This window comes from Nothobranchius furzeri, chromosome 11 (assembly GCF_043380555.1).
Source record: "Nothobranchius furzeri strain GRZ-AD chromosome 11, NfurGRZ-RIMD1, whole genome shotgun sequence".
In the NCBI taxonomy this organism is placed as follows: Eukaryota; Metazoa; Chordata; class Actinopteri; order Cyprinodontiformes; family Nothobranchiidae; genus Nothobranchius; species Nothobranchius furzeri.
Window position 1 is genome coordinate 54168159 of NC_091751.1, and position 26895 is coordinate 54195053.

The 26895-nt window shown below is 42.0% G+C and overlaps 2 protein-coding genes across 2 annotated transcripts in view; both read right to left on the reverse strand.

The window, feature by feature from the left end:
• LOC107383986 (tenascin) overlaps positions 1-26238 on the reverse strand; it is a 60729-nt gene extending 34491 nt beyond the window's left edge. Inside the window, exons 1-2 of the mRNA XM_015956962.3 lie at positions 26099-26238; positions 11432-11485 (exon numbers count right to left, since the gene is read on the reverse strand). Of these exons, the coding sequence (XP_015812448.3) occupies positions 11432-11444 (13 nt within the window). The 5' untranslated portion in view covers positions 11445-11485; positions 26099-26238. The remainder of the gene's footprint in view (positions 1-11431; positions 11486-26098) is intronic.
• Positions 5943-10573, reverse strand: LOC129161119 (uncharacterized). The gene is made up of 2 exons (XM_054738150.2): positions 10281-10573; positions 5943-10213 (listed from the first exon to the last, which is right to left on the reverse strand). The coding sequence occupies exon 2, from the start codon at positions 9686-9688 to the stop codon at positions 5948-5950; it is 3741 nt and encodes a 1246-aa protein (XP_054594125.2). The 5' UTR covers positions 9689-10213; positions 10281-10573; the 3' UTR covers positions 5943-5947.
• Positions 26239-26895: the final 657 nt, after the last annotated feature.

Sequence of the window (26895 nt, forward strand, 5' to 3'; positions counted from 1 at the left end):
ACTGCTCCTTGCGGAAGACCACAGACGAAGGACGAGGTTAAGAACGGGGGAAGTACTGCCGCCTACAGGTCTGGCATGTCCTTAACAACGTATTTATCCGGGTACGTGTGAACAGTTTTTTTTAAACGAGGTGGTGTGGATGCAAGTTTTTGGAGGGGCGGATATTCATTTTTTTAAAAACCCAGCTACGTGTGGACTAGGCCTTAGTGTTCCTCATGTGTCCCCTGGTCTTCTGCCCTCCAGATATTCCCTCCCAGGTCCTGTGTTCCTTCTGTCTTCCCCAGTCACCCCTCTGCAGTTTTTTATAGGTTCAGCTTCTCATTTTATTAGTCTCTTTAGTATGTTTTCCCACAGGTTTTTTGTAGTTTTCCTATCCCTTAGGATATTAGTTATTTTGCTGCCTCTTCTTGTCTTTAGGTTTTTTACTCTAAGGTCATGTTAGTTTCTTCCCTGATTACTTCCCTTCTCTGTTCACCTGGTCTCTCTCCCCACACACCTGCAGGTCATCTCCCTCTCATCCTCCCAAGTGTATAAAGCCCTGTCTGTGTCTCAATGTCTTGTCGGTCCATTGTTTTGTGTCAGCGTTGTTTTGTGCTCTATGTGAGCTTTTGTGCCTAGTCTCTTGGTTTGTGCTCTATGTGAGCTTTCGTCTCCTTGATGTTCAGGACTTTGGTTTTTGGCTTCCTGCCCATTTTGGATTTTTTGTTTCCTCATCCTAATAAAAAGGATTTTACTTTAAAACCGTTCCTGCCTCGTGTCATCTGGTGTTATCTGCATCTTGGGTCCTAACCTCCTCCTAAACTGCAACGTGACACAGTGCCACATACCTATAATACCTATACTTTTACTTATAATGGACAAAGAACTGCATTAAAATGCTAATATGCATTTATGAGTAAGAAAAAAATCCAGATTACTTATTTTTTATGTTAGAATGTAATTCATTTAAACAGAAAACACAGAAGCTTCACATCCTCTAAACAAAAATAAGTTGGAAGATTAAATATTTGCAACTTTTGCCAGTGATGAAGCATCAAATTTAATCACTTTAATATCCCCACTGAAAAACAATCATTCTCTTTGTTATAATTTATTATAACACAATGCAATTAATCTTAAGGTAATAATGTGGGGTATTAATGATACATAACTTCCTACTCAATCATACCATAATCATTTTATCTTTTTGTTTATTTCAGCAGCATTTTTCCTGTTAAAATGGCCTCTTACCAAAAGATTAGCCTGCCTGTCAAATTGTTGATGATTGGAGCTTAGGGATGTGCGGATCGATACTAAAGTATCAGTACTACAGATTCAGGCTATTTATGTATTGGAATCAATACTCTCATTAAAGTATTGACATTTTAGTACTTTAAATTTAATAATTTTAAAGAAATAATCTAAAATTATCTTTCTTTGGTCAGAACAACTTCTTCTGTCAACCATGATAAGGCACAGTATAAATACTCTAAACTGCACACTGTGCTCCCTTCTGATTGTGCTGCAGCTGGAAGCTTACGGTTAGCCAGAGAACGTGGCAGAATGTAAACATAGTTGTGTGGAGGTAATTGGTGCAGCAATGAAGAAATATGTTAATTGTAGGAAGACTGTGAGGTATTGCGGTAACATCACAAATCTCATTAAACATCTATAAATCAATCATGAGTCAGAATATAAAGACGTCATGATGAGGTGGCCAGAGGAGGTAGCTGCTAGCGTGAAACAGACATCTCTCTTGGAGTCCTTTGGTGCTTCAGGCAGATGTCATCCAGGTATAAAAGGCGAGACAACGGAGCTGTTTCAGATGTTTTGTACGGTCGCTGAATTCAGAACAATTATTTACATCTGTCTGCTGCAGGTTTTGGTTTTTGTGCTGTTATTTTTAGTCATTTAATTACACCATCGTTTTATGCTCCCAGTGTATTTATATTACATGTAGATGATTCTCCGAGAGCAACACACTGGACGAAAGTGAAGAATTTGAGAGGGTTGTTGACCAAAGTATGAAATCCCAGGCAGAAACATACTCATTGAGACGTATCTGTGCAAAGTTAGAATCTGAATATATTACTTTGTGTTTTAATTTTTCAAACAAAAAATCTTTGAACAAAGTATTGGTATCAGTATCGCAGATACTGGAGCTAATTTTACTTGGTATTGAAAAGGAAATCAGTGGTATTCCACATTGCTAATGGAGCTAATAATAATAATAAGAAGAAGAAAAATAGTGATGTTAACTATTTTAAGTATTGCAAAAATGTTTCTATATAAAGTTTTAAAAACTGAGGGGTAGATTTGAAGCTTTTAGTAATGTCTGGGACTGGCTTTGGCTAACCCAGCTTTTATCAGTTTCTCCAGAAGAAAACAAAACCAAAAAGAAAGGTTACTGCAGAGTGTAAAGCACATGAGATTAAGTTTACTAACAGAGATAAAATACTTGATCGTTTTTTTAGTGCTAGTGCACACACTTTGCACAGATTACATCTTTGGCATAAACTTCAAAATGTGGAACCCTTGAAGCAGTCAGTGTTTGTAGTTTCAGGATACATAGGGAGTCACCTTTGTGCTTTCACGGCTTGACAGAGAGGTGAGAGAGGGTACACAGTTCAGATAATTCATGAGTTACATTCAGGAGGTAGGCTGTTGAATATATCTAAATTTAACCACTGTGTGTGTGTGTGTGTGTGTGTGTGTGTGTGTGTGTGTGTGTGTGTGTGTGTGTGTGTGTGTGTGTGTGTGTGTGTGTGTGTGTGTGTGTGTTCTCCTTCCATATTAAACAGAACCTAAAACGTCAGCAATCATCACTTTGTTGAGATCGATCTGTTTTGAATTGTGCTCCGCCAGGCGTTTCACAGCTGCAGGGAGAACGGAAGCTCTCTGCAGAGATGATGTCATCGCGTTTGATGGTGGCGATGTCATCTTAACTCAAAACCTTGTAGTGGTTTCCCCAGAAAACCAAATTATGTGCTGTCAAAATAATCTTCCTTTAATATATATATATATATATATATATATATATATATATATATATATATATATATATATTATGATTCCCTCCAAGCAACACAGACGCAAGTGATTTCTTTTACGGGTTTATTGGACGTCTTTTCATTGTGGACCTCTTCTGTCCTCCTTTCTTTAGACCTCTCTTAAACCGTGAAACTAAATACAGGATAGTACAATTAAAACATATACAATAATGTGCAATAAAATAAAGACAAATAAATACCTCGTTGGCTGTTTGCTTAAAACACAAAGGGAATCCATCTTCCTTTAAGTCCTTTTACTAGTTTCCTTTAAGTCCTTTTACTAGTTAGTTCTTTAGCAGTCCATTAGCTGTCTGCTTGTTAGCACTTCATCCAGGTTCTGTGTTCCTCACACCTGGCTTGTATCCATCAAATCAAGGGTGTGGCTGGCAGAGCAGCTCATGTCGCTTTTCAAAATAAAATTACAGGAAACACAACTAACCCAGTGTCTTACAAATGGGAAAATAAATAAATGAAGAAATAAACAGCAACTGCAGTTACACTCCCACCAAATCACACAAAACCCAGTGTGGGATTTCTAAGGAAACTTAGGGGCTGGTCAGACTTAATTACTTTCATTTGCTTCAATCAATGTAACAAGTTTATGTACAGGTCTGTCAAGGAACACTGTTTTAGTCGTAGGTTTACCCTTTCCGTCAAATGTGGTATCACCAACCAACAATCTTACTTTTCTTACTTTTTCATCTAACCCTGGATAGACCTCGGCTATTCTGGCTAGTTTCCATTCATTTCGTGGTGCCTGCTCGTTCTGTAAAAGCACGGTGTCATTCACCTTCATGTTTCTTCTGGTTTTCTGCCATTTTTGTCTTTGTTGTAAACTCAGCAGATATTCCCTTTTCCAACGAATCCAAAATTCATTGGCCAAATACTGGACTCTGCGCCACCTTTTTTTCAGATACAGGTCTTCTTTGACAAACTGCCCAGGTGGAGGAAAAATAATTGTTGACTTCATTGTAAGAATGTGATTTGGAGTTAAAGGTTCAGGTGCAGATGGATCATTCAAATTCTCAACTGTAAGCGGTCGGCTATTGACAATCGCCATAATTTCATAAAACAAAGTTCTTAGAGATGAACTGTCCAGTCTTTGAGCTGAATTGTCCAGAATGCTTGTGAGAACACTTCGAATAGTCCTAATCTGTCGTTCCCAGATCCCACCCATGTGGCTTGCTGCTGGGGGATTCATTAGGAATTCACATTTTAGAGTTTTGACCCTTTCTTCTTCCATTCCTTTTATGAGTTCTGCAAGCTCCCTTTTTGCACCAATGAAATTGGTTCCTTGGTCACATCGAAGTAGACGGACATTTCCTCTTATAGCAATAAAGGCTCTTAATGCATTGATGAATGCGTCAGTGGTCATATCGTCAAGCATTTCGATGTGTATGGCTCTTGAACATAAACAGGTGAGTAGAAGTCCATACCTTTTAACCTCTTTTCTTCCCTCTTTTACATAGATTGGTCCAAAGCAATCCATGCCAGTGTAGGTGAATGGAGGCATTGTTTCCATTCTGTCTTGAGGTAAGTCACCCATCTTTTGGGTTTCAGTACATCTTCGGTACTTTCGACACTTAACACATTTAAAGATGTGTGATGATACAATGCCACTGCTTCCTAGGATCCACCATCCATTTGCTCTGAGTTCATTTACGGTCATTCCACGTCCCTGATGATGAATCCTTTCATGAAAATGCTTGACAAGCAGAGAGGATATATGGCTGTCCTTTGGTAGTATTACTGGATGTTTTATGTGAGGATGTAACGCTGATTGATTTAAACGTCCTCCTACTCTCACAACTCCATCTTCATCCAAGGTGGGACTTAACCCTTTCAGCTTGCCGTACTTGGTTTTAACCACACCTTCCTTTGCTTTTAAGCTTTGTATCTCATCTGGAAATGCTTCCCTTTGAACCAGCTTGACGATAGCAATTTCTGCGTCTTTTCTTTCCTCCAAGCTTGTACCCTCATTGGTTCTTTGTTTCAACCTTTTGTGCTCCGCGACTCGTCTCTTCAATCTGGCAACAGCTTTTACTAATCTTGACCAGTCAGAGAACTTCTCAAAGCGCTCTAAAAGTGATCTGCTCTCCTTTGCCTTTGTGTTAAACACTGAAGCCCTGCAGAGTTCAGGATCATCATCTTGTACTTCTTCTATCTTGTATTTAGAAGCAGGTAGTTCATTTTGCCAGAGAAATGTTGGTCCTGAAAACCAGTTGGATTTCCTTAGTTCTTTTGCCATCAATCCTCGAGAAGCATGATCTGCTGGGTTATCCTCAGATGGAATGTAGGCCCATTGCTAGGCCTTTGTACTTGACTTGATTCTTTGTATGCGATTTGCGACAAATACTTGAAATCTTCTGGCATCATTTCTTATGTAACCCAAGACAATTGTGGAGTCTGTCCAGAAGTATTCCTTCAGGTCTTCAATTTCCAGTTCCTTCCGAAGCATGTCACTGACTCGAACTGCAACGACTGCTGCTGAGAGTTCCAGTCTCGGCATTGTTGTTACTTTACTTGGTGAAACTCTGGACTTCCCCATTACTAAAGCGCAATGGATATCATTGAATTCGTTGATAGCTCTGAGGTAAGTACATACACCATAACCTACAGTACTTGCATCACAGAAGTGGTGAAGTTCATACCTTTTGATGTTTCCAAAGTCTGAAGGTAAGTAGCATCTTTTGACTTCCATATCAACTAGAGTGGGCAATTCTCTGACCCATGACTCCCATCGTGATCTTAAACTTTCTGGAAGCTCATCATCCCAGCTGATCTTATCTTTGCACATTTGCTGAAGAATCTGCTTTCCAGAAAGAACAAAAGGTGCTATGAATCCGAGTGGATCATACACTGAGGCTACAGTAGAAAGGACACCTCTCCTTGTCATTGGTCTGGGATTGACTTCAACTCTACACTTGAGTGTCATGTGTGATGCACCACTCCACTCCAAGTGCCTTTTCGATGTGTGAATAAATAAATTTTATGTCTCGATTTTTGACAGTAGTGCGTTCCCCTTCTGGGATGGATGCCATTACATTATCATTGTTTGAAACAAACTTGTGGAGTCTTAACTTGCCAGTGTTACAAAGCTCCCTTGATTCTCTGACAAGTTGAATGGCCTCTTGTTCTGTAGGAACACTTACAAGACCATCATCTATATAGAAATTGTTTTCTATGAAATGTATGGTGCTTTCAGAGTACTGACCTTTCCCTAGAGTTGCCAGATGTCTCAGGCCAAAGTTGGCACAGCCGGGGGAGGAAACTGCTCCAAACAGGTGGACCTTCATCCTGTAGATGGATGGTTTGGTTTCCAAATCACCATTTTCCCACCATAAGAAACGCAGATAATCTCGATCTTCAGCCTTTACATGAAACTGGTGAAACATTCTCTCAATATCACACATTACAGCGATTGGGTCTTTCCGGAACCTACACAGGACACCCACAAGTTTGTTTGTTAGGTCAGGTCCAGTGAGAAGATGATCATTGAGAGATGTTTCATGAAACTTAGCTGAGCAGTCAAATACAACCCGTATCTTGCCCGGTTTTTGTGGGTGGTAGACTCCATGATGTGGAATATACCAAGCCAGACTGCTATTGATTTCCTCCTCTGGAATTTTTTCAGCATCTCCCCGAGCAATCATGTCAGTCATGAAGTTCACATAGTCTTTATAATAGGTTTTATCCTTTCTTAGCTTCCTTTCCAGACACTGTAAGCGATGCATAGTACACATCTTATTGTTTGGCAACCTTGGTCTTTCTCCTTTGAATGGCAATGGCATTTCAAGATGTCCATCCTTCTTTTGAATTATGTTTTCTTTAAGGTTGGACAAGAATTTCAAGTCATCTTGAGATACACAGTCCTCGTTATTTTTCTCTGAAAAATCCGTCTCAAAAATCTTTATAATGTCTGAAGGTGTAATTTCTTTAACCTTTGATCTGTTCACATAGTGAACTTCACCTTTTAGATTGAGAGCAGAGTCAACCTTTGGTTTCACTTGACGGACAACTATACGATGACTAATTCCAATTGCATCTCCATACTCGACACAGGGATTGCCATGACCAACAATGCTCCATCCAAGATCTGTGCGTTGAGCAAAGGGCTCTTTGTCTTGACCAGACACAACTTCCCTTGGTAGAAAGGCTTGTGAGCAGTTGTAGCCAATAAGCAGGCCTACCTCACAGTCCTGTAGGGGTGCTATGTCATATTTCAGGTGCTCTAGGTGGGACCAAGCCTCTGCAGTTTTGTCAGTTGGTATGTGAGCTCTGTTGGCAGGAATAAAATCGCGTGTGTAGGCTGGTGGTAAATTGATTCTTTTATTTGAGTAGAAACCCCGAACTCGTAAATTATTTACTCGTTGAGACCTTACTGTAGTAGTTTGTGATGTCATTGTAGAAAGCTTCAACTTCACTTGTTCCTTGGGTGCCTCCAAAGAGTCAGCTGCATCGCTTAGCACAAATGTTGTGTCACTTTGAGAATCTAGTAGTGCATAAACAAGCACTTCCGGAACTGGCTGTGAAGCATAGGAAAGCCAAACTGGAATTATTGCAGCTGTTTGGAAAGTAGCTTCAATTTGATTGACCTTGAAGGTAGAAGCTGTGACAATGTCTCTTGCTAGCCTTGTTTGTGGGTTGACTTTATTATTTCCTTGAGTAAAAGTTTCATGAACTTGACTTTGCTTAACTTGTGCTGCCCTTTGTTCTCTTTTGTCTCGCTCTTCATGCAGACAAGTAGGATGTTGCTTATTGCATATATTACAAACACTCCTACAGTTGCAGCTCTTTGAGAAATGACCTGAGTTGAGGCATCCAAAACACAACTTTTCAGCCTTGACAAATTTAACTCTGTCTGAGACTTCATCTTGCATAAACTTTCTGCATGTGTGCAAAGTATGTCCATGCTTCTTACAAAAAACACATATGTTGATAGTTTCTTCATTAGAACGTGTGACTAATGTTTTGACTTTGACATTTTGTTGTTTGGATTTATCACTTAGCTTTAATGATTGCAATGATGTTATTGGATTACAGGCAATTTTTGATTCTCTGGTCAGAAATCTTACAAACTGACTGAAAGAAGGGAATTGGCCATTCTCCTCTTCCATTTCCATCACTTTTCGGTTCCATCTTGCAGTTAACCAATCAGGTAACTTTGCCAGAATCTTTCTGTTTTCACTGCAGTCATTTAGGATCTCCAGTGCCTTGATATGAGCCATGGCGGCTTCGCAGCTCCGTAGAAAATCAGCAAACTCTCTTAGATCGGTGCTGTCTTTAGGTCCAATCTTGGCCCATGCTTGAAGTTTATCCCTATATGCTGTTGCAACTGTAAATGGGTTTCCATATCTCTCCTCCAGGATCTCCCACGCTGAAACATAGGCAGACTCGGTTCCAATCAGGAAATAACCATCTAGTGCGTTTTTAACTTGTCCACCAACATATTTACGAAGGTAGTATATCTTTTCTTTATTCTGAATATTCTTTTGATCAATCAAGGTTTGGAACGACAGCTTCCAATCACTGTATTTCAACGGATCCCCGCTGAATATTGAAGGTTCGGGTAGTGGAATTCTGTTTGCATTTAAAGCATCTGCAAGTAGCTTAACTAAACCTGCAGTGTCTTGGTTTGAGGAAGAACTCAGAGGTTGTTGTGGAACAAGGGGTATAGATGATTGTTGACAGCTTGTTTGACTTGATGGCTTAACATGTACTGCCATCTTATGGCTTATAGGTCGCTTGACCCCTTTCTTAATGTCAGATCCTTGATCGTATACCTGCATTCTTGCCTGTGCAGCGCTGAGCTCTTTCATGGTTTCTAGATGGTCGATTCTCCTTCGTTTCTCTTCTAGAGCCATTTGTAGAGCTGTGTGTTCTTCTTCTACTTTAGCTGTCATTGTAGCTTCTTCCTCTTCTTTCTTTTTTCTCCTCCTCACCTCTTCTTCCTCTTGCTCTAAGCGCCGCTGTTTAGCTGCTGCCTCTTGAGCTGCTATCCTCTTCTTGGCTTCTGCTTCCAGGCGATGTAATTCCAACTGTTCTCTTTCTTGTTCCTTTAACACTTTTAGAACAGCTTGGCTTGCTGCAGCGTCCGCAGCTGCTTCTTGCCTCTTTACTGAAGAAGTTTTTGAATGCTCAGAGGTGGCGCTCTTCATGACGGAGGTGATGGATTCTGTTTCACTTTTACTTGTGCTCCAAAAGGAGCCAGCTTCTGGCCAAACCTGCTCCTCTTCCTGCGCTTGTCCTTCCAGGTGACGTGAAGCTTTAGAAAGGATGAAGTTTGAAATCTCCACACACAAATCTACTCTTCTCCGTGTTTCTTGATCTGGAGTTGAGAGTTTGCGCAGATCTTCATAAACACGCTGGATGTCGGCACAAAGCCCTTTAACCTCCCCCAAGATATCATTAAGTAGACCCTCTGATAAAGGCTCTGAGGACTGTTTTGATGAATGTTTAAAGAATTTAACATGTGCTTTCCATTTTTTGTAAATGTAGTTAAATCTTTGTGTAAGAGCTTTAATTTTCTCTTCTTGTAGTGCCTTGCCCTTCTCTGTTAGAGTACGTTGGCGTGCCCCACGTCTGAGCAGCTGCTCTTCCTCTCGTAGTGGCTCTGCACTATCTTCATCCTCATCTGCAGGCTCATTTCTTACTGACATGGCTGAACAATTATCTAGCTAGGAAATGTTGATTTTAAGAATGAAATAAACTTGCTTAGAATTTCAAACTCAATTGTTACACTCTACTGAAACACCTTGACCTTTCAAGTATTAAATATGCAACAAATTACATTTCCTTTGACCTTTGGATAACATGCAACAATAAAGCAAGTTTCAGTTCAATATGTACTCAAACAAATCACTGGTAACATCAATTTGGATCAGCAATCTTTTCATCAACCAAGTTTCTTGTTGCAAAAGAGTCTTCCACCAAAAGTCTTTATTGTCTTCTTCAATTATGTGTGAATAGGCCACTTATCTGCCAGTCCATGCACTGTTGTCCAAGAGATGAAGATCATCTGGTCCTTGTTACTTCACTGGCGTTTGCTGACAACAGACGAGTTTCACTATGATTCCCTCCAAGCAACACAGACGCAAGTGATTTCTTTTACGGGTTTATTGGACGTCTTTTCATTGTGGACCTCTTCTGTCCTCCTTTCTTTAGACCTCTCTTAAACCGTGAAACTAAATACAGGATAGTACAATTAAAACATATACAATAATGTGCAATAAAATAAAGACAAATAAATACCTCGTTGGCTGTTTGCTTAAAACACAAAGGGAATCCATCTTCCTTTAAGTCCTTTTACTAGTTTCCTTTAAGTCCTTTTACTAGTTAGTTCTTTAGCAGTCCATTAGCTGTCTGCTTGTTAGCACTTCATCCAGGTTCTGTGTTCCTCACACCTGGCTTGTATCCATCAAATCAAGGGTGTGGCTGGCAGAGCAGCTCATGTCGCTTTTCAAAATAAAATTACAGGAAACACAACTAACCCAGTGTCTTACAAATGGGAAAATAAATAAATGAAGAAATAAACAGCAACTGCAGTTACATATATATATATATATATATATATATATATATATATATATATATATATATATATATATATATATATATATATATATATATATAATTTTTTTTATTTATTTATTTATTTTACCTTCAAAGGGCTTTTTGGAGATCTGCTCTAAATTTAATTTTCCCAAGAAAATGTATTAGAAGTGGCAGAGAAAACTTCAGATCTGTGCTGTGCTTGTGTGGTCTATGGAAGGAGACATTACAGACTGACAAGGATAACTAATCTAGTGTAAGGGTTTACAATGTGAGATTTGGGGTTAAATTATGATCAATAAGCTGTGATTATTCAATACAAATATAGGATATCACCCTGATTGATCTGCGAATGTTTAACCAGAAGAATTTAGGATTCTTTGCTTAATCAGGGACCATAACACACTTCGTATTAATTTAGACAGAGTCAAGGATATAATTAAAAATACACTTTATTTTCTAGACTAATTATATATATATGAGTCATATGACAGCTGTGAATAATATGATGGATGAATATGTGTGAATGGATGTATGGTGATGTCTGATCAGAACCTTTGTATCTGAAAGAGATTGTGAATTCTGGGTGTAGAGAATTTTGTGGTTTGTTATAAGCTAGAGAGTTGATTATTTATAAAACGGCATCAGACACCAGTATGGAGGTCTATGATACCCTTGTATGAGTTGCTCCCGGCGGTCCGGGTTTGGGGTCAGAGTGGTAAGGTCACCGTGTAACAACCTTCGATTGTCACCTCACCACACGGTTCCTCCCACCATTTACACCCAGCCACCGTCCTGATTGCAATTCCCTGCGCACCTGAGTTACTCCACTCCACCCTTTAACTGCTTACCTGTCTCGCTCATCTCTCTCAGTCTCCTGCGAGCAGCAGCGTGTTGTGAAGGAGCTGGAAAGCAAAGAAGCGATTGTTTAAATTTTCTCTCCAAGCACCGAGGTTGTTAATCCCTCTACGCTGGTGATAAAGGAAGGAAACGAGTTAACTTTCGCCGACGTCATCGCCAAGACGCCACTTTATCTGATCAATCCAACAACATATGTAAGTGCACAGCGATCTCTATTGGAAAAGAAAACAAAACAAACCTTCCCTTATCTGAATTTCTTTCAAAGGAAGAACCTACCTTCTCTGGACCTCCAGCTGAAGAAATCCTCATCTCACATCAAAACGTGAGTCTTAACCCACAAATATTAGTATAGCAAATATAAGAGAAAATCAAATAATAAAAGGGGGACACTTTGTTCTCTTTAGTAAAAACATAGACTCCTCAATGGGTTCCTTAGTCACCCTGTTGAGTAAGTTGATTTACTTTTTATTTCTTTACCCTTAATATAGAAAAATGTACATATTGTAAATTCTTGTTCTGTGTTATAGCTTCTTTTTGTTATACCCTTGTATACCACGCCTGACCTCAGGAGGAAGAATAAATTAACTTCAATTCCAGAATTGACTTGCTGACCTTTTGATTTGTTGGTGTTTTCTTTGTTTTTCTTAAAGTTGGTATAAGGGTATATATCTAGTAATATATGTCCTTGTGTAGCAGGTTTTCCTTTAATTATTAAACATCCTATAAGTCAGGAGGGAGACCTGACTGGCACCCCTAAAAATAAATAAAAAAATAAAACGTTACAACCAGACGTCGAGACCACGATCCTCAGAGATAAGTAGCTTCCTCTGAGTTCAAGCTTCCCCGGTCATGAGATACAACACAGGTCTACAGATTAGACATCCAAGATGGATGTCTGAGAGCTGCTGCAGCTCTGAAAAGAGCTGTTGCATGTAATAACTTGAAGTGTCGTGGCAAGGTTTTGACTCAAGGTCAAAGGAGGTTGTTTCAACATGGCTTCTTCCCGATGTGGCCGAATCGAGGTGTCAGCTGGAAACTGAGTTAATCGGGAAGTAAATTATGTTTTTTTAACACCATGTTATGATTCTGGCAAATCAGAATCTGACATGTTTGTTGACGTTTACCAAACATCCCTCAGAAACCACATCTTCCAGATACAAGATGTTCTAGTTCTGTGGATAAAGAATAATTGTGTGCAGTGACATTAACTGTCATTTATATCTTATGAACACTGTGTATGAGTGTAGATAATGATTCACTTGTTAAACCAAACATTACTGATCATAACATCAAAATGTTTCATTGTAATATTAAAATTCATTTCAACTTCATTGAATTAGGCACAGACTAATCAAGCATTAATATTATTATTCATATAACATTTGTTGTTCTCCTCCTTGAACTGTCACCTTATCGTGGTGGAGGAGTTTGAGTGCCCTAATGATCCTAGGAGCTATGTTGTCTGGGGCACTTTGTGCCCCTGGTAGGGTCTCCCGTGGCAAATGGATCTTAGGTGAAGGGTGAGACAAAGAGCGGTTTCAGAAGATCTTTCATGGACATAAGAACAAAGAGTCGGAGTACCCGGCCTGGAGGGTTACCGGGGTCCCACCCTGGAGCCAGGCCTGGGGTTGGGGCCGATGAGCAAGCACCTGGTGGCCGAGCTTTCGCCCATGGGGCCCAGCCGGGCCCAGCCCGAACCGGATACATGGGCTCATCCAACTGTGGACCCACCACCCGCAGGAGGAACATGAAGAGTCCGGTGCAGTGTGGATCGGGTGGCAGACCGAGGCGGGCGCCTTGGCGGTCCGATCCCCGGACAAGGAAACTGGTTATTGGGACATGGAACGTCACCTCACTGGCGGGGAAGGAGCAGGAGCATGTGGCAGAGGTTGAGCAGTACCGGCCAGATATAGTCGGACTCCCCTCGACACATAGCATTGGCTCTGGAACCCAAGTCCTTGAGAGGGGTTGGACACTCTCCTTTGCTGGAGTTGCTCTGGGTGAGAGGCGGAGGGCTGGGGTTGGCTTTTTGTTAGCCCCAAAACTCTCTGCCTGTGTGTTGGGGTTTACCCCAGGGGATGAGAGGGTAGCTTCCCTGTGCTTTCGGGTCGGGGAATGGGTCCTACCTGTAGTTTGTGCTTATGTGCCAAATATCAGTCCAGATTACCCACCCTTTTTGGAGTCCCTGGGACAAGTGCTAGATAGTGCTCCATCAGGGGACTCCATTGTCCTGCTGGGGGACTTCAATGTTTACTTGGGCAATGATAACATTACCTGGAGGGGTGTGATTGGGAGGAAAGGCCCGCCTGATCTGAACTTGAGTGGTGTTTCGTTATTGGACTTCTGTGCAAGCCGCAGTTTGGCCATAACGAACACCATGTTTGAACATAAGGATGCCCATAGGTATGCTTGGTACCAGGGCAGTCTAGGTCGCAAGTCGATGATAGACTGTAGTTGTATCATCTGACCTGCGGCCGTATGTTTTGGGCACCCGAGTGAAGAGATGAGCGGAGCTGTCAACTGAGTTGGATCAGATGCCAGGGGAAGATGCCGCGTAGACCTAGCAGACCAAAACGCATAGTGAGGGTCTGCTGGGAACGCTTGGCAGAAGAACCTGTCAAGACGGTCTTCAACTCCCACCTCCCGCAGAGCTTTGACCGCGTCCCGAGAGCAGTGGGGGAAATCAACTCCGAGTGAGCCTTGTTCCACTCTGCGATTGTTGAGGCGGCTGTTGCTAGCTGTGGTCGCAAGGTGGCCGGTGTCAGTCGTGGTGGCAACCCCGTACCCGCTGGTGGACACCAGAGGTTCGGGGAGCCGTCAGGCTGAAGAAGGAGGCCTACAGGGCGTGGCTGGTCTGTGGGTCTCTGGAGGCTGCAGGTGGGTACTGGATAGCCAAGCAGGGTGCAGCAGTGGCAGTTGCCGAGGCAAAAATCTCGGGCATGGGAGGAGTTTGGTGAGGCCATGGAGAAAGACTATCGATAGGCGCCAAAGAGGTTCTGGCAAACTGTCCGGTGCCTCAGGAGAGGGAGGCAGCAACTCGCTCACACTGTTTACAGTGGGAATGGGGAGCCGCTGACGTCAACTGGGGCTATAGTCGGGCAGTGGAAGGAATACTTTGAGGAGCTCCTCAACCCCACTCCTCCGCATTCCCTGGAGGAGCCAAAGCCGGGAGACCTGGGGATGGACTGTCCAATCTCTGGGGCAGAAGTTGCTGAGGTAGTCAAACAACTACACAGCGGCGAAGCCCCGGGGGTGGATGAGATTCATCCTGGGTATCTCAAGGCTATGGACGTGGTAGGGCATCGGGGGCAGTGCCTGTGGAGTGGCAGACCGGGGTGGTGGTCCCCATCTTTAAGAAGGGTGACTGGAGGGTGTGTTCCAACTATAGGGGATCCAACACATTCTCACTCCCAGTGCGTCAAAAACAAACTCTTGGTCAACCACCCTCCACGTCAAACCCCAGACGCCATAAGTGCCCTTTTTCGTTACTTATGTGCGAAAAGGGTTTTTTCCCTTATTTGACTGCAGATCCCAATGCAGCATAAAACTGATGCGATGGGATGTCCGCAGCCATGGCACCAAACAAGCTCATTGAACCTCACCTTAACCTTATCCTATTATGTAACTTTATCCTCTTATTTAACCTCCCGCTCACCCCTATCCTAACCTTAACCATCTTGCTAGCGAACACGTTAGTGATGTGTTGATCGCTCTAAAAGCCGGCTCTATGAAGTGAACGGCGGGAGCCACCTCGTCATTGGTCGAGTTTGGATCGAGCCAACGAGAGGGGGAGGTTTCAGCTACGACGGTGGAGGTTAAAAGTAGAGGATATTTGTAACCTCCCCCTCGCCAGATGGTATGTTCTAATGTTCCCCTTGGGCAGCAAATACGAAAATTGACAGACTCTGACTGTCAGAGTCAGAATGCATGGGAAACAAACACTTGATCAGAGTGAGAGTAACGTTTTAGGTAGCAAGATGGTTAAGGTTAGGATGAGGGAGAGGGGAAGGTTATAAATAGTGAAACGTTAAGGTTTAGGTGCGGTTAAATAAGCTGGTTCTGTGCCGCATCGGTTAAATGAGGGTTAAGGTTAGGATGAGGGTGAGGGGAAGGTTACAAATAGTGAAACGTTAAGGTTTAGGTGTGGTTAAATGAGCTGGTTCAGTGCCGCATCGGTTAAATAAGGGTTAAGGTTAGGATGAGGGTGAGGGGAAGGTTACAAATAGTGAAACGTTAAGGTTTAGGTGCAGTTAAATGAGTTGGTTCTGTGCCGCATTTAAGGTTTAGGTGCGGTTAAAAGAGCTGGTTCGGTGCCGCATCAGCGGATATCTCATCACGTCAGTTTTACGCTGCATTGGGATCTTCAGTTACAAAAGGGAAAAACCCCTTTTCGCATATAAGTAACGAAAAAGGGCACTTTTGGCGCCTGGGGTCTGACGTGGAGGGTGGCTGACCAAGCGTTTGTTTCCGATGCTTAGGGTGTGAGAATGTGTTGGGGGATCACACTCCTCAACCTCCCTGGAAAGGTCTACTCCAAGGTACTGGAGAGGAGGGTCCGATCAATAGTTGAATCTCAGATTGAGGAGGAGCAATGTGGTTTTCGTCCAATGTGGTTGAGGTCCTACCTCAAGTGGAGGAGTTTAAGTATCTCGGGGTTTTTTTCACGAGTGAGGGTAGGAGGGATTGGGAGATCGACAGGCGGATTGGTTCAGCGTCTGCAGTGATGCGGACGCTGAGCCGATCTGTCGTGGTGAAGAGGGAGCTGAGCCAGAAAGCCAGGCTCTCGATTTACCGGTCGATCTACATCCCAATCCTCACCTATAGTCATGAGCTTTGGGTAATGACCGAAAGAACGAGATTGCGAATACAAGCGGCTGAAATAAGTTTCCTCCGTAGGGTGGCCGGGCTCAGCCTTAGAGATAGGGTGAGGAGCTTGGACATTCGGGAGGGACTTGGAGTAGAACCGCTGCTCCTCTGGATCGAAAGGAGTCAGTTGAGGTGGTTTGGGCATCTGGTCAGGATGCCTTCTGGACACCTCCCTGGGGAGCTGTTTCGGGCATGTCCTGCCTGCAGGAGGCCCCCGGGTCGACCCAGGACACTTTGGAGCAGTTACATCTCCAATCTGGTCGGGGAACACCTTGGGGGCCTGCCGGAGAAACTGGTGGAGGTGGCTGGGGAGAGGACGGTCTGGAGCTCCCTAGTTGGGATGCTGTCCACGCGACCCGGACCCGGATAAGCGGAGGAAGACTACGACGATATAACATTTGTTCATTCAACCATATGTTTATTTAATGATTATTTAACTTAAGAATTGTAAAAGTTCATCTTTCATGAGAGTGTGTAATCCTGCAGTCTTATCAAAAGAGGGCTTTGTTTGGGAATGTAGGGTGACATCTTGTCCCCCCTGAAATGTCAAAAAACACTGCAGTATCCTTCTGGCTTGTTGAAAGATAGACTTTAAAATCCACTTAGAGAATGCAGAAGACCAGTGGCATGTAGGTCAATATGTAGGTGAAAAAAATGACCCTTTCTGGACATTGCACTAGAAATAAAATATTCATTAAATATATTGCTGTGTAACAAGTTAGAGATATAAAACCAAATCTAGATAATTGATAAGTGTAAATACGTTAACGGCTGAATATGAAACAATGTAATAAAAAGCTACCGTAAATCCTCTAATAAAGGCCGGTATTCAATTAAAGGCCGGGAGGGGAGGTAAATAATGGCCGGTCTCTTATTGTGGTCTCTTATTGTGGCCAGGTGGAATGTGGTAACAAGCAAGTATGAGCGTCCCAGCGGCAGGGTTATAGTCCCCAAATCAGCCAGCAGGAGGCAGCAGAGGTTCACACAGACCCTTTATTAGGCTTTTTCTTCAACGTTTTGTAGCTACAGACATGATCCTCTATCACGCTCCTACCACACAGAGTCATGGTGTCAGTTAACCATGCTAATTCAACCCGCTCCACAGAACACACATCACCTTCCCTGTGGCTTACATAACACTCACACAACACGCAAATCAACACATAGGAACTAGCAGAACGATAGGAAACACATATAACACAATACCCAGAATGCACCTGGCTTACAACCCCAGCCAGGTCATTACACTATCAAGTTCAAAGAGAACGTGCTGATTATGCTGCAGAACACTCTGGAGAGCAGCAGTAGGGGGTGTATGAACTAGTCAACTTCACTATAGTGACTTTTTATGCCTGTCGTCGACTAGTCGCTGTCACGTGATAATGACCGGCAAGATGCAGCCCTCGGAAAAGACAGCAGCCTGCTGTCACCAGGTGACAAGCTCCTGCGCTCGGGGGGGGGGGGGGGGGGGGGGGCAACGCGCTGCGCCGGACCGTAGTGACACGCGATCGTTCATGTCGGTTCATTTCCTTTAATGTTTTCTGTCTTTTATTTGCGCCTGATGTGTATCGCTGCTGTGGAGCGGGGCGCATCAACTTGTCCTCCGACGCACAGATCACTAATGCGGCCGGCAAGCAGGGAGCGCTCCGCTGTTTTCGCGGTCGGTAGATCTGCCCCCTGAGCACGGCCACAGTAACAATCAGGTGTCACCACCTCAAAAACTAATTCAACACGCGATTGTTCATGTCAGTTCATTTCCTTTAATGTTTTCTGTCTTTTATTTGCGCCTGATGCGTTTCGCTGCATGCTGTGGAGCGGGGCGCATCACCTTGTCCTCCGACGCACTGATCACTGATACGGCCGCCAAACAGCGAGCGCTCCGCTGTTTTTGCGGTCGGTAGATCTTTTAGAACTGCAGTTCAAAGGTAACTCATGAGGTGAATATATATGAACCCAGGTAGCAGTTTTTCTTTAGGATTGAGAGGAGATGCAGGAAGATAATAAACAGACAGGACAGAAAAATAGTCAAATAAAAACAAGTTAGTTTTTGTACCTGCTGTTGCAACAAACAGACACCATTGAAGGTCATCAGAAGTGAGGAACAGAAAATGAAATAATTATTTTAATGTTTAGAGCAGCAGGAACTCCGAGAGGCTGCAGGCGCATCAGTGAGTTTGCGGCTGCTGCGCAGGGGGAGGGGGGAGAGGGCTGAAGCAGGGGGAGGTTGGAGATGGCTGAAGCAGAAACTACCGTTGTTAAAAGAAATGTGTTTAACTTTGAAAATGTGGGCGCAATTTTAATTGTCAAAAACTCCAGCGAACCATTAGTTCATTTTGCTCAAATAGAAATAGAGACCTGCCTCTAATACTGGCCCTCCTTCCAATAAAGGCCTGGAGCTTGATGAGCTTGAGTCAAATACAGGCCCGGGCCTGTATTAGAGGATTTACGGTATATTAATTTGGTTTTTTAAGTTTAGAGGTGTGCAGAATGAAAGTACACTATCTTCTTTAAAAGCCACTTATTTCACTTTAAAAAAATCTAATATTTATTTCCACGGGCATGACACTGGGTTTATGTTTACATCTACCAGCCAATAGAGGGCACCAATTGTGGCACAGCGAGGCTGACACTGTGACAAATGAAGGACTCTGCAAATCAAGCAGCTGTTTCTGATCCCAGAAGATGTCATTATTTTTATGAGAATAAGAGTGACCATAAAGATCTAAAACCTGTGCTGTGATTGGTCTACAGTGGTGGGCCAATCACTGTGTTTTATCCACTTTTTGGGCAAATCAGGGCCCTCTATTTGTCTGGTGGGTGGAATGATGCAACGCAGTGAAACTGATTAGTGTTTGTTGTTAGCCTAAAGGGCAACCTGCAGGCTTCATTATCACTTGTAAGTCCTTTGGACAAAAGTGTCTGTTGAATACATAAACATAAACAAGATGGCAACAGCTTGTTTGAAACGGCTTTTACATCAGTTTTGGACTATTTGGACTTGGGCTTTATTAGAATCAGGGGCAGAAAGATGTATTTAAGTGCTTTATTTAGAAAAAACGGACGTATTTTCACCTTCTTCAACAGCGGACCACCTCGTTTACCAAAATACATTGCGGTGCGTCAAGTTGTTTATTTTCCAGTAGCATGCTGAGATCATTTGAAGGACAACGGTAGAGCCTGCCCCACGACTGAGAACCGTCAATGGAGCGTTGCCAGACAAAATAATAGAGTTATTTAGTCTGGTTTACCAGGCTACATAAACTCGGTTATTTAAAACTGGGACCATGTTATTTGCAATAAAGTAAATTCAGACTTAAGAACCAAATATGTTCATTTATCTCGAGTAGCTCAGTCATTTTATCCACTCAGATTCATTTGGAAGAGGCTAATGGACATTTAGACATGTCTCCAACTCAAGGCTTGAACTTTTTCGTTACTTCTGTTTGTGTATTTCACTGCAGCTGCAGGTTGGAGGCTGGTAACTATACACACACAACTGAAGCAATAACATATGGCAAACAGTTTATTTTAACTTAGAGGGTGGTCGGAACTAAAGTGTTTTTCAACATTGGGCTAATCTTTAGAGAATACCTCAGGGATTAACTTAAAATGCATTAAGAGATGAAGTAATGAGAAAACAAGGAAGTAAGAGGAATTACATGAGTGACATTTAGTGAATCTGTGATAGACGAATGCTGGAAAACTCAAAATAAATCACCATCTGTCTGCTAGTTAGCCACATTATAGACGTGATGTTATAGTACTGCGCTCTGGAGCAGAAAGGTTAATTTGGGCATTTATTTTACTCCCTGTCAAGGTTTTATTTGTTTACAGACGTTTTCTACTGGAAGATGTAGCAGTTTGATGTTTCACAAAGAGTGAAGAGCTGCTACTGACTGAGAATGTCCTGGAGTGGGAAAAAGACACATGTGGAGGAAGGTACTGAGAGATGTGGGGCCCTTGCAGCTGAGGAGATGGATGGAGGATTGAACTTAAGGGCTGGCAGGATAAATGCCCAGAGAAATAAAGTCACATAGTATGATGACAGAAAGGAATTTGGAAAACAGGATGATGGTTAAAACGTACACAATAATTAAATGTTCTTGTATTTCAAACACTAAAAGAAACTGAATTTGTTTGAAATTGTTGAGTTTTTAAAAACCTTGACCATCTCAGAATGGGTTGTATAGATTGTCAATGGGATTTAAAAATACTTTTGAAAGTATAAATTGTTGCAAAACTACTATATCTTTTAGGGTAAAAATGTTATTAAAATCATTTGGTTACAATTAGAAAAAAGCAAAGAAATTGTTTTCTTTATGTAAAACACAGTAGTGGTAGTATAATTTGTCTCTTTTTTCCGTTTTTTGTATTTTGCTAAATCTGGGTCTAGATTTGCAGATTTTGTTGATAGAAAAATTCACACCATCACATTTAGGCTGTTATGAATAAATTATTTGTTGATATGAATATCGGTTTTCTTCCTTGGATCCAGTAAACCAGTAACATGTTCAGTTTCAGGCTCTAAACTAATCATAACCATGAGGTTCATGACTAAAACCCTTCATTTTAAGAGTGGAAAAAAAGCGAGTGAAAAGAATGATTCAAAAAACAAATCTGTCCATAAATGCAGTTCAAAAGTCCTTCCTGACTATGATGTCTGGATTTCAAAGCAGTGTGGTGTCAGTGGACCCATAAAAAACATTTGATGACATATGCTCAGTTTTTATATGGGCAGAGATGCTCAGTCTGTGAGTGTACAGTATATGTAAACTTTGGCATTTAAAGCTCTCAGAAGAAGGATAAGGAAGACCTCTGATGGTGAACACCAACCTATAAACTTTATGGATTGCACACCATGAGGGGAATCAGAAAAATATCAGAAAGAGACTTTGTCTGATAAAGAGATGTGTAATGTTTTTATTTTTTTTGTTGTTTGTTTGTTTGTTTGTTTTTTATTAATCCAGGAGTAAAGCACCAAACAGTCAAATGCAAAGGAAAAGGATTAGTTTGGTTTGTGCACAAAAGAGAATCTTGTTCACTAGTGAGAGAAAGATGGAGCGAGAGATCGATAGGCAGATTGGTGCTGCATCTGCAGTGATGCAGGCCTTGTACCGGCCTGTCTTGGTGAAGAGAGAGCTGAGCCACAAGGTGAAACTCTCGATTTACCGGTTGATCTATGTTTCTACCCTCACCTATGGTCACGAGCTTTGGGTAGTGACAGAAAGAATGAGATGATGGATAGAAGTGGTCAAAATGAGTTTTCTCCACAGGGTGTCTGGGCTCCCTCAGAGATATGGTGAGAAGTTCGGTCTTCTGGGGAGGCTCAGAGTAGATCTCCTTATCCTCCACATCGAGAGGAGCTATTTGAGGTAGGATGCCTCCTGCGTGCCTCCCTGGTGAGGTTTTCTGGGCAGTCCAACCGTGAAGAGACCTAAAGGAAGACCCAGAACCAGGCACGTTGCAAGATTTTCAAAAGTGTGGGGGATTTTGTCTGTGCCTAAAATAATTTCATGTTATTCATCTTGTTAGTTTAATTTCCATAATAGCGGAGCAGGTGCGAATTTTTGACGCGTCACGCATGTCTCCGTTTTAAACATGTTTAAACTGTTCAGAATACAAATCCAGGCTCTGTCTCGTTAGATCGGTGTAACTAAAGTTTGTACTGAATGAAACTTTACATTAAACCATGTTGAAAAGAAAAGGATGCGATTAAATTGTTTCCCCCTCATTTACAGCCACGGAGTACAGCGCAGTGCGCATGGCTCTGGGGTTAATGAAGTTTAATTGTTTCTCTTTGCAACAATCTTCACAGGAAGGCAAAACACTTAAATGGCAGGTTACAGATATTTCCATTTGACTGTTTATTTTGACTGATAAACTCAAGGATTTTGGTTGTTTTGAAATAATTACCCCAACGCACACTGATACACACACAGGTAATTAAATCAATCAAGAAATGATTCCCATCAGAACATCAGAGCTTTATACTGGACACTGTGCTCAGCGCAGCTCGGAGCGCACACGGTGGATAGTGAGCTGAAGATCTGTAGAGGGGTTCGCAGCGCAGTGCAGAACCACGGCGATGCGGTAAGATTTCCTCCCACTGAAGCGGTCTGGAAAGCCGGTCTCTCTGAGGGATGTGTCACTTGGAAAAATGTTCTCTGATTATGAAACTTTGGCTGAACAGCGCTTGTCTCTAATATGGAGGCACATGACGCATCCAGTCTGAGGCAGAATAGCCTCTTCAGCTCAGAAAGCACGCGTAGAGACATTTGATCACGCACAAAGTTTATGTGGAGCAGAAGCGGTCGGGCCACGGCAGGTGAAACGTTCCTAGCCTACATGAAGTGAAACTGTTTAATTGTAACATTAATATGTTACTGGACACACTGGTCTGGTTGGTTAGACCAGTGTTTGAAGTGGAAAACACACACACACACTCACACTAATTAAAATAATGCTGATAGCATGGACTAGAAGACAGGTGATGTATTTAAATGATGATCAGGCTGCTGTAAAATGTAATCTCCATCCACATCCAGACAGAATTATCCTCTATTCTTTCTCTATTTGCTCTGCTCTTGTCTGGGCTGACGTAGCTGACGGTGCACGTGGCGCGCCTAGCGGCTGTGGTGCACATTTTACGCATTTGGAGAGGTGGGCTGGATGCTTTGCTTTCACTGGAAGATGGATTTTTTTTATTTATATTTTCAAAAATGTCGGAGATTTTGCCCCATGAATAACTGTAAAAACTACCGGTGTGCGTCTACACTTATGAAAGAGTCCTATTTGTTGAGAGGTAAATATTAGAAGTGCAGGTAATGCATTCTGGTGCCTACAAATGAAAAATGAATGAAAAGTAATTGGGAGTTTTTACTTCATATTTTAGAAATAAAAATGACGGGGGAAAAAATTTATGACGTCTTTTAAATGAAATTTTCTAGCGCGACCTGCCTGTCCGTCCAAAATTACCATGGCCCACCCAAAAATGAAAACCTGGCACCGCGCCTGTTATAACCCTCTGCAAATTGTTGTTCTTCACTTTATCGAACTGAGAGTTTGTACAGCTAATGTCAAGATGTAAAATTATGAATTCAGTCGAGCTCTTCCCCTCCCTCTCCTGTTTCAGAAACAGAAGAGGGAGGGGAAGAAGGAGATGAGGCAAACAGAGTGAGTGCGAGAGGTGTGGAGGTGAGCAAAACGGCTGGAAAAGTGTGGGTGTTGAACGATCTCAATAAGAAAAGTTTGGGTGTTGAATCCCCTACATCCCCCACGGGTGTAACGCCCATGCCCAGGACACGCTGGAAGGACTACGTCTCTCGGCTCCCTGGAGGAGCTGGCCCAAGTGGCTGGGGAGAGGGAAGTCTGGGCCTCTCTGCTTAGGCTGCTGTACCCGAAACCCGACTCCAGATAAGCGGATGATAATGGATTGATTGATTGATGGATGGATGGATGGATGGATGGATGGATGGATGGATGGATGGATGGATGGATGGATGGATGGATGGATGGGAAGAAAAGTATGGACAACACTTAGCATTCTCTTCACAAGACTGTCCGACAACTGAAGAGTGTCTTCAGTCAGAGGCTTCTTCAGTTTCGCTGCAACACTGACCGCTACTGGAGATCCCTCCTGCCAACAGCCATTGTAATATACAATAACTCTTTGATGACTTGATTATTATTATTATTATTCTGAGCTACTACAGCAATCAACTTCCCTCTGGGATTAATAAAGTATTTTTGAATTTGAATTGAATTTGAATGGATGGATGGATGGATGGATGGATGTACACAAGTGCCCAGTCCTCTCTGGGTAGCAATTAGATTTCAGGCAAATTATTTTTCTCCTAAGCTTGTTTCAACTTGTGAAAAAACCTCTTAGGAAATAAACAAGCCAAGAAGTTTCACAATGAGAAGAGGTCAAAAATGCTTGTTTGTGTGTTGATGAGCACTTTCCTTTCTCTTTCCCTTCCTTCTCTTTCCTTCCTTCCCTCCATTCTACAGCTTTTAGACAAGACATGGAAATGAAATTAAGAAAAACACAGCTGTGACCAATTATTGTCCGTGAATGCAGCTTAAATCTTCATGATTGTGTCTTTTTCCTTCAACCACAGAAACCACCAAGCCTCAAATAGGACCATCCTTGAAAGCTTTGGAGGCTCTGTTTCACTCAGAAGAAAAAGTTGTAATCAAATAACCAAAAATGAATAAAATCATGTTTAAATGTCAGATTTTTGTCATTTTCTTGTGCTCTTGTCTGGGCTGACGTAGCTGACGGTGCACACACACACACACACACACACACACACACACACACACACACACACACACACACACACACACACCAATTAAAATAATGCTGATAGCATGGATTAGAAGACAGGTTTGTGGGGCGACGGTGGCACAGGAGTTAAGTGCTCGCCCCGTAATTGGAAGGTTGCAGGTTCGAGCCCCGCTCAGTCTGTCACTGTCGTTGTGTCCTTGGGCAAGACACTTAACTCACATTGCCTGCTGGTGGTGGTCGGAGGGACCGGTGGCGCCAGTGCTCGGCAGCCTCGCCTCTGTCAGTCGCCCCAGGGCAGCTGTGGCTACATTGTAGCTCATCCCCACCAGTGTGTGAATGTGTGTGTGAATGGGTAAATGACTGATTGTGTTGTAAAGCGCCTTGGGGGGTTCCATGACTCTAGAAGGCGCTATATCAAATACAGGCCATTTACCATTTATTTTCAGTCAAATTTCACTACCTGACAGATTCAGTCAGGGGTGTGAGTCTTTCATTCCATGTCCTTCTCTCTTTGCCTCCTCTTCTCTGTTATTTTGCGCAGCTGAAGGCTCACATCTGTGGCTGATTTGGGGAGGGCTTCTGTGTATCCCCTGAGCCAGCACGGTAGCGTTTAATAGTAAATCTACTGGATCAACAGCCCTGTGAGAATATCTGTTTTCCCCAGCACCAAGTTATTATAAACAATTAGGCTATCATCCTGAAGCAAAAGAAAAATGTGCCGACAGCTTTGTTGACCAAAGAAATAGGATTTTTTTTAGAGCCAGAAATGATAGTTTTCATATGGTTTCACAATCTGCAAAAGCTGCTGCAATGGGGAAATAATAATTTGATGTGTTTCTGTTTAGGGTTATAAAACATTTTTATGTAATCATCAAAAGGACTTTTTTTGTATTTTGGATCTAATTTCATTGGATGATTGATTCCCTTTCGTACTGGATTATTTTAATTTAAAACCTATAATATAACCAATACGTGTTTTACGTTATGATTCACATTTATTTTACAGCAACTGAAGCTTTATTTTTGTGATTTAACAAGACAAGTACAAAGTTTTCTGAAGGAAAAGGAGCTGCAATTCAAACCAAAACCAGAGCAGAATCCAACCCAGAAACTTGAGAAAGTCTCATTTTAACCCTGATGACACATGAGAGTTTGCATCGTCTCATTCTCACCTTCAAAACCATCTGATCATAGATATAAAAATGATTAAAAACAAGATGCAAAGCTTGCTGAAAAGATGATTATCAGTAAGAAATGTAGTTGGGTTAAAGGTTGAGAGATAAACAAAATCTGATTTATGATTCTTTGTCTTTTCTGAAATAATTAATGAAAAATGACACTTGAACAAATAAATCAAAGATTTCAATAAACTTCAGGTGCGTTGAATTAATCATGAAAAGAGTTGGAAATAAAAAAAAAAAAATTATAATTCATACAGATGAAGCTAAGATGGTCAATCATTGGGAAAAATAAATAAAAACTTTAAATATCATGGTCTTACCTTAGATTTCAATCCTTTAGCTTTTCTTTTATCTTAATTTCTGTCTCACATCAGTCGGCAAACTTCTCCCTCTGCCACCTGTTGACAGGTCAGTTAGTGATTCAAAGATCACCACACTGGAAATGACTTTTGCTTTTGCTCTCTCTCTCTCTCTCTCTCTCTCTCTCTCTCTCCCCCTAGTGTTCTCAGACGCCTACAGGCCACCGGGCTCCCCAATTGACTTTAGTTTTTCTAGGAATCATCTCTCTTTACGAAAAGCCCTTTTCTCACTTTTATTCCCACTTGTGTCAACAGAAGGTGAAACAGAAGGGATTCAAATGAATCTCTTTAGCAGACGGATTTCACCGCAGTGACTGAATGAAGAGAGTGTTTAAAGTGGTTCAGGCTGAAGCCAAAACAAACTAAGATTGGGTTTGGGAGTAATGAACCACTGAGAAGTAGAAAATAAATGTTTCAATAAAGCAGATCAGGACGATTTCACGTTCAGAAGTGTGTGAAAATTAAAGAAGTACAGCTTGTGTTAGTGGAGATAAATAAAGAGCACCGCTGGTGTTTCCAAGAATATGATTTTCTAGATGTGTGACATCTTGAGATTAATCCCATTAGCTCAAGGTGATTGGCAGGAATAAAAAACAAATCATAACTTGAATCACTTATTCACGTTATTTTAATAAAACTGCCGGCCTCTGAGATTTTATGTGAAAACACTTAGCTAATCTGCTCAAACTGAAGGGAAAACTCAAGCTTTAAGAGACATTTTAGAAAATGGGAAGGACATTTCTGTGTGAGCATTATAA